At 60.9% G+C, this 11,057-nt stretch overlaps 2 protein-coding genes across 2 annotated transcripts; both read right to left on the bottom strand.

Annotated features, from left to right (window-relative positions):
• Window positions 1-1,824, bottom strand: LBRM_14_0380 (conserved hypothetical protein; the record flags this gene model as incomplete). The annotated part of the gene is made up of 1 exon (XM_001563280.1): window positions 1-1,824. One exon carries the CDS (start codon window positions 1,822-1,824, stop codon window positions 1-3), a length of 1,824 nt encoding a protein of 607 aa, XP_001563330.1.
• Window positions 1,825-2,963: 1,139 nt separating this feature from the next.
• LBRM_14_0370 (conserved hypothetical protein) lies at window positions 2,964-10,511 on the bottom strand (the record flags this gene model as incomplete). Its single annotated transcript, XM_001563279.2, has 1 exon — window positions 2,964-10,511. The coding sequence occupies one exon, from the start codon at window positions 10,509-10,511 to the stop codon at window positions 2,964-2,966; it is 7,548 nt and encodes a 2,515-aa protein (XP_001563329.2).
• Window positions 10,512-11,057: the final 546 nt, after the last annotated feature.

Here is an 11,057-nt window from a genome sequence, read left to right as displayed (position 1 = left end):
TTACACAAGAGCGGTGCCGTACATGTTGGTTTTCCCACGGCGCTGCGTGTAGCCGGCGTCAGCACTCACAAGGGCGGCGTACAGCTCCGGGAACGAGAGCTGCAACCCCACTGGAACTTCCGCAAAGCACACAAATAGCGTTGTCACGCACGAGCTTACCGGGTTGTAGAAGATGCTGCTCACGGCCAGTGACATGAAAAACATCAGCGTCACTGCACCCGCATTCCACGTCACGAGCCACGTCAGGAAAGCCACCAGTAGCGCACTCATAAAGGTGAGGATGCCAATCACTTGCCCAGTCAATGAATCATTGAAGATAGCGGAAAAGGCGCACTGCTTCACGAGCCTCCAAGTCTCCTTGGCGGCGTCGACGTAGCTGCACCCGTACACGGCCACGTGGACGAAGGCATACAGATTGAAGTACCGCACCAAGTCCTCGATACAACCCACCAGAGAGCTCATGATGCACATACAGAAGCTGTCGCCGTCGTTGCTGCTGCGCGCCGTATCGATGAGGAAGCGAATAAAGGACGCAATAGCAGTGATGAGGGAGCCAAGGCAGACAGAGCCAAAGCTTGTCGTGGTGGCGCGCTGGAACGCGCACCACACGGGGAAGGATGGGATGCGCCCCTCACCGGCAAAGTACCACGTGGCCACCACGCCGCACACAGTCACATGCACAAGTGCACCGAGCACCTCCTGCACCCAGAAGACACTGAAAACGACGACAATGGGGTAGACGGTATCCTTGCCGGCAGCCGTGCCAGCGAGAAGACGCAGCACGCTCGGCAGCACACACACCACCGCCGTCACGACAAAGCACCAGCTCGCGATGGCGGAGCTGAGAGAGATGATGAAGAGACTGCGATGACGTCGAAGGAGCGATACAGTAGCGCACAGCATCGTGGCGGTGAAGGGGATCCGGTCCTGAATGAGGTAGATCCACAACAGCGGCATGAGCGACGTAAGACCGAAGAGCATTGCAGTCAGTAGCGCGCCTTGAGCGAGGGCCACACCGGCAGAGACAACGGACAACATCGACGCAACAGCGGACTGGATAAATATAAGTTGGCGGGGGTAGACAGCGATGAGAAGGAGTCCGCCGTACGCGGCCAGGATGGTGGTGGCTGCCGCCGCTGCACACCATATCAGTACTCGCATGATAGAGCCAGTCATGTCAGCGTAGGAGGACGACGGGGAGGGGTCGCTGTTGTACGCCTCCGCTGGAGGCACTAAACCTCCCATCCTGGCCCAGAGGGCTGCCACACCAGCCCGCAGCGCTGCCGTACGGCGCAGCACCTTACCCTGGACAGAGGTGCCCGTCGCATCCGCGTCGGCGGATACCTTTGCATAGCCCCCCCACTCGGCGATACCACCGATCACGGCGAGGTCGCGCTCCGTCAGCTGCAATTGCCACACCTGTTCCATACCCCAGAGCAGTACGACCGCGACGAGTGCCGCGAAGAAGAGCGCTGCCCAGCAGTCCTGGCAGCCGCGCGCGCGGAAGCGCCACAGCTCATTGTTTGAGGGACGTCCACCGGGCGTGTAGAAGGTGCATTGTGTCTGCTGTTTCTCGTCATGGTTGTTTCCTAACTTGGGTTTCTCCGTGTCCCAGCTAGAGTCGTCATCTTCGGAGGAATCACAGCCAACGGTGGAGGTGGTGCCAGACGTGCGACTCGTGCGATCGTCTTTGATAGCTGAGGCACTGTACACGGGGACTCCAGGGCCCAGCTCCTCCAAGTAAGGGTCTCTGTGCATCTCAGAGAAGTTACCCGACACCAGCGGCGCTTTTTCGCCCACCCTACGCGCAGCAGTGTAGGGCATGACGATACGCAGCACGCTGTGCCCCGTGCTCGGCAGTACGAGACGAACGAGAGAGAGAGAGGAAGCAGACGAGGAGGGAGCGCAACGACGGGACGGAGCTCGCTCTTCACCCTGCAGTTTGTGGCTGTTTCAGTTGCCTGTTGTGCGGAGATGAAGGGGGGAGGGATGCCACAAGGCAACAAGACGTTAACGCGAATGGAAAAGAGGGACTTCCCTGGGCGATAGATGTGCGTGCCAACGATGGAGATGCTCGAGAGTGTGCAGGTCCGCAGAGAGAGAGAGAGAGAGAGAGACGGGGGAGAGAAGAGCAGGAACGAAAGAAAGAGGCTCCAGCGAAGCTGTAAAGCGTGTGTACGTGTGCGTGTGCTGATCAAGAAGGCAGATGGAGGGGGTGGGAGAGGTGAATGAGGGAATGAGAGGTGTGCGTGGGTGAGGTGATCGGGGGGCAGACGTGAAGATACATGGGCGGGAAGGCACTCCCCCCTCCCCCACACACACACATAGATAGAGCAACAGGGGGGTTCGCACACATGTGACGTTTTGTTCTTCATGAGCTGCAGACAGGAGGGACATTGCCGCGTTGTCCACAGAGCGGAGAGGCGAGTAGTGGTGATGATGGTGGTGCTCCAGTGCACACGTCTCCGTCTCTGCCCACGAACAGTGATCACCATTAGGGTGCGGCGGAGAGAGAGAGAGGGAGGGGGGGGGGGTAAACAGGTGGACACACGTAAGTTATGTGCGAAGGGGGGTGTAAGATCAGAGCTCCCTCTTCCCCTCTCTCCCCGTGACACCAGAGCTGCGCCTAGTCCCCCCACAATCTCTCTCCCCTCCCTTTGTGTATGCTCACGGTCGCTTCCGATACAAAGCACGATAGGAGTCCTTTTCTGTTTACGCTTGTACGAAGACTGGGTGCGTCTTTCACTGAAGATGGAAGATGATAGCATTAGCCGTAGGAGTGGGGACTATTGGTGGATAATGAGCGATGGCTACGCGGCTCCACTGGCCATCAACACAAAGACACGCGCACCCACACAAACAACAGCAAAGCGCACTCACACCCTTCGTCCTGCGCGCAGGCAGTCGGCGGGATTTGCAGGCGCTCGTATCAGAATGACTTTTCCTTTTCGCTCAGCGCAGTGTCAGTGAAGGGCTCGACATGCAAAGACATCCGCGTTGCAGCTGTTTGCAGAGGGGGCGTGTCGAACGGCTCCGGCCGGCGTTGTCCGCTCGCTTTCGTCGTTTGCCGGGGCCTCTGGTGCGCCACTGGCGCCTTCGGCACGTTGTGGGGCGCTGTCGACGGCTGACGCTGGAAAGTACATCGTGTCCACATAAATGCGCTGATAGCGCCAGTCCGCGCCGATCAGGAACGACGTTGTGGCGTGGCTGTACCCCCGAGCTGCCGGCATCGCCACGGCGGGCGTAGCCGCCAAGCCATACTGACGGTACGCAAGTCGCATGTACAGCGCAGCGCTCGCACCAGGTGCTGCGCTGGCAGAGATAGCTTCTGGAGCAGGTAACGCAACTGCCACGCCGCCCCGGATGCCGTTGCCACCGCGCGGGGTGGTTGGAGCAGCTGCTCCAGGTAGATCTCCACGTCTGTGGATAGGTCCAGTACCCCTGGCGCTACCGCTGGCTCGAGATCGAGCCGCCCAGTGGATGGTGGACGCTGACGCAGGCAGTTGGTACCGTGCCTGCAGCACAGGTTGCACACCCCTCTGCACTTGCCTCGAGGCGACTCTTTTCCTTCTGTTGAAAGCAACAGCGCTGCGGCCTTCACCATCAACACTTCCACAGCGACTCCTCCCTCGTGGTTGGGGAAACTGACTACTATGGCTCCGCAGCTCTGCGTTTCCTCCACCGGCGCCACACACGATATCTTCGTCACCATCTACTGCAGCCTCGAAGTTGTCCGCCGGAACGCTGTCGCCGTTGCCGTCACTGATGTCGCGGAAGCGAGGCTGTTCAGCGCGTCGCTGCTGCTGCTGAAGTTCCACTTCGAGTCGTGCGATGCGGCGCTCCAGTGCCTCGCGTCGCTGCTGCTCCGGTGGTAGGGGTGTGATACGACCGTTGTCACTCCTTGGTCTGGCTGGTACTGCACGTGGTTCTGCGGTCCTCACTGTTGGCCCTACTGTCGGTGCTGGTTGAGGAGCAAACTGAGCCGGCTGCGGTAGAGGGGTGTTCGATGCTTCTGGCTGGTAACGCACATCGACGCCCGTCGCAGACGCGTTGCGCACGTCTGAAGAGACACTGACAGCAGGACCTTGTTGCGAGAGGTGCTGTGCGGCATCACCGCTGCCAGTGCGCGACTCTACGAACTCCGCTGCGTGCGCTTCACCCTCTTCGGAAAGGGCTGCTTGAAGAGGTCCCAGCGCGTGCGGTGCCGGTGACAGTGGTTGCGACTGAGGGCTGCGCTCCGGTGTGTCACCAGGCAAGGTGGGCCCAAGTTGAATTGTCTTTGCCTCATCATGGTGCTGCGCATCGACGACAGTGGAGGCAGCCGTTGGGGTGACATCGCTGAGGGTGCTCTGCCGTGAAGCTCCTAGTAGCGGCTGTGGAGGTGGCGGAGTAGGGGCCGAGACGCGCAGCGGTCTGGTGCTATCGGCATCCGAGTTGGTCCCTAACGAGTTCTCCCCGTTGTTCTCTTCTCCCTGCTCAATCTCGTCTCGATCTTGAATGACACCTTCGCCCCCTGCCGTTGCCGCCGCTGTCGAGCTGGGGGTGCCGTACATCGACGAGGCCATGTCGAACGTCAGTCCGAAAGAGTGGGCTGTCGAGGCCGCGCTGTCGCGCACTGTTAGCAGCTTGCAGTTTTCAGCGCCGACTCCGGCAGGGTCCTTCATCGACAGGGACGTCGGCGTATGACGGGGAGCCGTGGCTACAGTGGGCGGTGGCGGCACCGATAAGGTCGATGGCGATGGCGGTGTTCCAGAGAGGGATAGCGGTGACTGTGCTCGTACAACACTACTGATGCCAGGGCTCTCGGCTGCATTCTCTTCTTGAGGCACTGCACCCGCTGGTGCGCTTAATGAGGCATTGCCCCTAACTCCGCCGCGAAGGTCGGCCGCTGACAGACAATGCGGCGGATGCTGGGAAAGTACGGGCGATCGATGAGTAGCCACTGCATGAGGCGCCAATACCAGGGGGGACTCCCACTGCCCTTGCTGCTGAAGCACACATCTTTCCTCAGTGGAGCGTGGTCGTGGGGCTCCTATCAGCCGCCACACCACCGCGCTGCGCAGGGATGCCGCACCTCCGCTGCAGGCACCCTCAGGAGTGGAGGTAGATGGGGACTGACGAGTCCGCATGCCACCTGCGGTGATGGCTTCTGTTGCCGTTGTGGATCGCCACACTACCACGGACGCTCTAAGACGTAAGGCGCGCCCCTGTTCATGCAGCTGCACGTAGGTGGGCCCTACTGGCTGCCGCTGCTGCCGTAGCTGCAGAAGCCTTTCAGGGGTGATGTATGTCGCCACTGCAGTCGAGTCCGCCAGCGTGCGGGTGCGCACTGACGATGGTGAGAGGGCGAAGTCGGCTGGCCGATGCCTCCCTGAGGCGGCATACATGACGGTGGTCGGGGTCCTCGACCTGGCTGCTGCAGAACGCGTTGCTGTCGCGTCCGATGATGCCGATTCTCGCAGCGCATGCCTGGCCTGACGTCCGGCTCCTGGCCTTGCTTCCTCTTCCACTTTGCGTACCTCTTCTGCAGTATGTGTCGCACAGCCACTGCGGACTGAGCGACGGGGTTGCCACGATGCGGCTTTGGCGAGGTCCACAGGCGCCACGTGGTGCCCCTTCTTGACACGCCGCGCCGGTGTAGCATACCAGGGCCCAGTCCTTCGTGGGGCGGCAGACAATGCAGCCCCGAGCGAGGAAGTCGATGATGACGACGCTTCGAGGGAGTTGGCTCGACTACTGGCATCCCCACAAGCTGCTTCGCTGGGACCCGTTACGTGCTTCGCTGCCGGCGCACGAGACCCTCCATCTCTGCTCTCGTTGCTGCGGCTGCTGCTACTTGTCGAGTAGAATACTGTCCGTAAACCCCGAGTCAGAAGGTGAGCCCACGGGCGACCAGAACGTAGGTGGGGAGGTAGGCGGTGGTGTGGAGCACGACGGCGGGTCCTCTGGTGATGATGCGGTGTATTCACAGAGACACGTGCGCCGTCTTGTGCAGTAGCGAGGCCTTGGTAACCTGTTTCATCCTGGCTTCCAGCCCCGTCTAGCGGGATTGTCCACGAGACTGCGGGCCCCTTCGGAGCCGCGGTAGTGTGGTGTGCCGCCTCTCCAGCCAAGTCCCTGCTGCCCCTAGTGGAACCGCAGGCGTCGCTCCTCATTGAATAGCTCTGGGCGTCGCCGTCATGGCGGATTCTGCCGCCTGCGTCAGGCGAGCGGCTACTGTGCCACGCCTCACCGAGATAAGATAAGCCAGTTGCCATGGGTCCTGCATCTCCATCGATGAGGGGCTGCTCCCATGACCGTTGATACGGCGCGTGCGGTGCCGGTGTCACTTCGGTTCGCCGTGCAACAGGTGAGGTGATCTCCCCGGTGGTGTCGGCCTGGCGCTGCAGGTACTCTGGCGTCTCGTCGCTCCTCGCGGCGCCGACAACGCCTTGGTCAGGCAGCGAGTAAAAGAAAGACTCTGATGAGGCACCCGACGAAGACATGGCGTGCTCGTTCCGGCGTGGCAGTGGCTGCTCCTCGCCGAGGTGAGGGCGTACGGTGACGAATGCCGACTCAGGAGAGCGGCTTGCGGTGCCGTAGCGTACCCCATGGCCCTTGGCCAACGGCTTCGTCGTCGTGACGGTGCTGGAGCTAGTGGTCATCGCCGTTGCAGCCCCACTCACTGGCACTGGCCCATCGGTACTTGCGCAAGCAGTCGCATACGGCGGCAGCGATGGCTTCGCTGGCTGCAGCACCATGTTTGATGGGCGCGGCACATCTTCGTCATTCTTACTGCTCTCATCGACGGTGACGCCATGTTCCCGCACACCCAGCACCTTCACGAGTTCTACAGCACCGGTAGAGTGTGCTGGACTATTTTCGTAGGCGTCGTCGCCTGCACCGTTACGGCTGTTTTCGACGCCGCCGTCACTTCCTCTCTTCACCTTAACATTGACCACCAAAGCCGCGTCAGCCTTTGCTTGTGCGTGCTCCACCCCTGTCCCTGTCAATGGAGGGGGTTCTGCAGTGTTGTCTGCTTCTGCCGCTGAGGAGACAGGCATCAACGTGAACGCCGCCGCTGCAGCGGCATCAACGTGCCCCATGCCGTCTGCTGCACCCTCCGTGTCGGTGCTGCAGATACCTGTGCTCGTGGGTGGTGACGGATGCACTTGAACCGGAATGCGCCTTACAATGAACTCGTCGCTGGAGGAGCTCGCGCTGCTGGTGCTGCGTCTCTTCCGCTTACTACCGCCGGAAGACGATGAGGGCTGGGCGTTGTCGTCCGCTGCGGTCACTGCCGCTTTTGCAGGAAACACACCTGTACTCGACGAGATTGAGCATCCAGGGGAGCCGTTTCCACCATTCGCGTGCGTGCTGCCTGCATATTCCTCGTTGCCACCGCTCCTTCTATCACCCTCCGCCGCCATCATCGCCTCCTCGTCTCCGTCACTGCCACCCTCGTTGTCCCCCTTGTCGAGAGTCCAGAGGTCGGAGGGAAGAGAAGACTGGCCCTCTGGCGGTGGCGGTAGTGGTGGGGGCGATGTGGATGTGTCGGCTATGTGGGCGTCAGACAGCGCGTCAGTTCTCCCCGGTGACGCTGGTACGGCCTTGTGCACCGTCTCGTCGACTGGCGTATCCGGGGCAGCCTCGGTGCTACCGCTGAGTCTACCCTTCAAGTGGGGGGTGGAAGGCTTATCGAAAGAGGGTGGCGGAGGTGGTGCGTCTTCCATCGCTACCGCCGTGGGCTTTGCTGCCAAGTCGGCGGTGGCCGCGTAGTCGCCATGCTTATGGCTGTCAGCCTCCTGCTGCAGTGTGTGCTCTTCACTTACCTGGACGGTCGTAGCTGCCGGTGCGGGTGTCCCTCCTGGGGTGTCAGCTTCGCACGCAGCTACCCCTGGTGCATCGATAGGTGACCCAGCTGGAGAGTTGTACATCTCCGCCGCTGCGGTGCTGGGTGCTGCACATCTTTGTGCAGCCGCCGCGGCGACAGCCTCACTGGTGCTTGTCAATACCGTGACTCCTCCTACGATTTCAATAGGTGAAACCGATGCTCGCACCTCGCCACCGACGAGACATGTCCTCTTGGAAGTCCCGGGTTGCTCTGTGCCGTCAACTACCGTCCTGTTGCTCCTCGAGCTTAGCAGCGTGCGACCACTTCTGCCGAGACTCCCACATTGACTAACATTCGCTGCGGCGGCCCCATCCGCTGAGCTTTCGTGCGAGAGACTTTCACTCGTTACTCTGCGCCTGCCGTCCCCTATAAGGTGCGGCAACTGTCCGACGAGCCGGGATGGCGAGCTGGAGAGCGTGAAGCTTGTGGCTGTAACGGTGTTTTCGTCAGCGCCTCGCAGCCCCTCCAGGCCAGCATCCGCCGCATCGCTGGCCTCGCAGAGACGAATCGAGTAGCGACCCTCAACTTCTCGCTTCACCACGCTCTGCCGGTGCTGACGCTCGCGCCTCCGCAGAGTACGCAACTGCTCTGCAGCCTGCGTATTCTGCCGCCGTGCCCAGAGAAGAGTTGCCAGACACCGTCCGCCGTTGACGTCCTCTTCGCTGTTCATGTAGGCGCTGTCACCGGAGGGAGGCACAGAAAAGCCTCCGATGCTGGCGAGCGTCAATGCTGTCAACTCAGTGCTGGCGGATCGAACCGACGGCTGCTCGCGCTGTGGCTCAGAAAAGAGCGCAGGACTGTCGTGCAAATCTGTAGGGTGAAAGGCACACTGTGTGGCGGGCACGTCCCCTCCCACATTTTGACTCACCGTCGCATTCGCTCTGTGAGCATCGCGGTGCCCCTCAGAACCGAGGGGCCCCTCGCTCGCGTCACTAGCACCCGAGCTCTTGCACATTCTCGAAGCATCCACCGACAGTTCGACCGGCAACGCGAGATGCCCAGCACCCGGGTTGTTAAGACTCAAGTCGTTGCTCCTGCTGCCGTGCGACGCGCCGTCCTCAGCGTCCCTACGCGCTGGCGTGGGTGTGTCGGCGCCAGCGGCAACATCGAGGCGCAGTGTTTTCGCGGCAGCCCATTTCAAGTGGGAGGCTGCTGGCGGCGGTGGTGGTGGTGAAGTGCGTGCTTCGGCACTGCAGGAGTGGACTGCAGCTCGCAGCACCGGTACAGGCGCGTGCTGCGAGGAGGGTACTCTAGGGGTGAAGGTTAATGGACGGGCTTCTTTGAGGCGTGCGGGGTCCGTCTGGTGGGGGCGAAGTTCTCCGCTGTGCAGGTCTGCAAAGAGTACGGAAGATGTACTCGCTGGATGCCTTGTCGGCAGGACGGACGGCGTTCCTGTCCCAGCGCGGCTGTCCACCGGGTGCCGTTGTCTCTCCGTTGAAGATGCTTCAGCGGTGGGCGGGTCATGGTCTCGAGTGACTCGCTGCTCGTTGCTACCACAGGCGCTTTCGCAGGCCTGGATGCCGTTGTGGTGGTACCAAAATTGTGGCGCAGAAGTTCCATCGTCGTGCACTGCACTGTCACCAAGAAGATAATCAAAGTGGCGGAGGCGGCGGCTAAGCGGTGTGTCGTAGGGATATGGGCTGTCGCCCAGAGAGGAGTGCAGCGGTGAGAGCTGATCCTCTGCTGTGGGCGACGACGTTGCCGTGACGAGATCGCTGCTGGTATGTACAGCACCTTCACGGTGGTGGCGGTTGCTGCCGGTGTGGCGGCCGAAATATTGTTGCTGCTGAGATCGCAATAGCGAAGGTGAATGCTCTAGGCGCTCCTCGAGATCCTCCAAGATGAACTCCAAGCTGCGACCTTGACTCTCGTCTTGAGAGTACGTTAGGAGTGAGGGACTGCGCGAGTCGTAGATGCGGCGCTGTATGGCCACTGCGGCTGCCTGATCATGGGCTGCTGCAGCGCTTTGAAGCGATGACAGTGGCAGCGGCGGCGGGGAGTGCACCGCTGGTAAAAGAGAGCTCGATGCAGTTGTGGAGTTTGGCATCGACATCGCACCTTTCTCGAGCATCGTGCTGCTGGTGCTGGAGCTGCTACTATTGCTGCAGCCACGGCAGTGCAACCGCCTCGTCTCTTGCTGCGACAAGGACGTGTGTTTCGTTCTTGACGAGAGAAGAGCTGTGGAGTGAGGAAGCACAGCCTTTGCCTGGGCACGTGGCGGCCTTTTAGAGAGCGAGGTCGATGGTTGGGTGCCCGCGAACAGCACTGGTGGGGTGACAAGCGGTCGTGGCAGCAACGGCGGGGTAGGAGCAGCATAGTGTGCTGCAACTGTCCTCACTGCCGTGGGGTCTCGCGTCGGTGGAGGAGCCGCAAGGGTGTTTGTCGCAGTTGAAAGCAGCCCAGCGTAAGAGAGGGGCACATTGTAGGCCATGCTCCCCCGCAGCCCTAGTTGCTCGTTGGTGGTGCGATAAGAAGAGCCGTCGTCGTGGGTGGTGTTCACGAGGAGGAAAGCGGGGTGAGGCGCCTGATTCAGTGAGAGCGGGTCGCATCGTGTCCGTGGTGGCCGCACCATGCGACGCAGGTAACCTTCAATGTGATCGAAGTGCTCATCGATTTTGCGATGGTAGACATTCTGCATGATTGCAGTGCTGCTCTAGTTGTGGTTGTTTCGTATGTGCGGTGGGTGATGTACAGATGGGGGTGCACTCCAGGCACGGCGGGGATGGGCGCGTGGGCCGACTGTGTCTTAGCGCGCGTGTCTCGTTCGGTGCTTCCAACGGTTGTGGTGATTACGGCGACTGAGAAACTGCATTAAGTGAGGCGTTAGGGTGGTCCAGCTGCTGCTCAACAACAGCAGCAGAAGTACAGCCTGTGAGTGAGCAGAAGAGAGCCTCTCTGATGTGCACTCACGGCCAACCGCCCACTCGCATTCGCCAAGAGCAGAAAAGCAAAATAGAGACTACAGAGAGCGAACAGCTGCGTGAGCCATCCGTTCTTGAGCTGATCAGTACGCACGCGCGTTCACTCGCCCCCAAGACACGTTGATTGATGCTTGCGTGGGAGTGCGTCTGACTCACTAGCTATGCGTGAGACTCTCTCGCTCTCTCTTTCTAACGCTGTAGGTGAGGAAATCTAGTCTCTACGCGTGCGCAGGCATCTAAGGCAGCCGCGCACGGGTGGAGTT

Source organism: Leishmania braziliensis, chromosome 14 (assembly GCF_000002845.2).
Source record: "Leishmania braziliensis MHOM/BR/75/M2904 complete genome, chromosome 14".
Classification (NCBI taxonomy): Eukaryota; Euglenozoa; class Kinetoplastea; order Trypanosomatida; family Trypanosomatidae; genus Leishmania; species Leishmania braziliensis.
The sequence above is the reverse complement of the archived record's forward strand: the minus strand, read 5'-3'. Positions and strand labels throughout refer to the sequence as shown.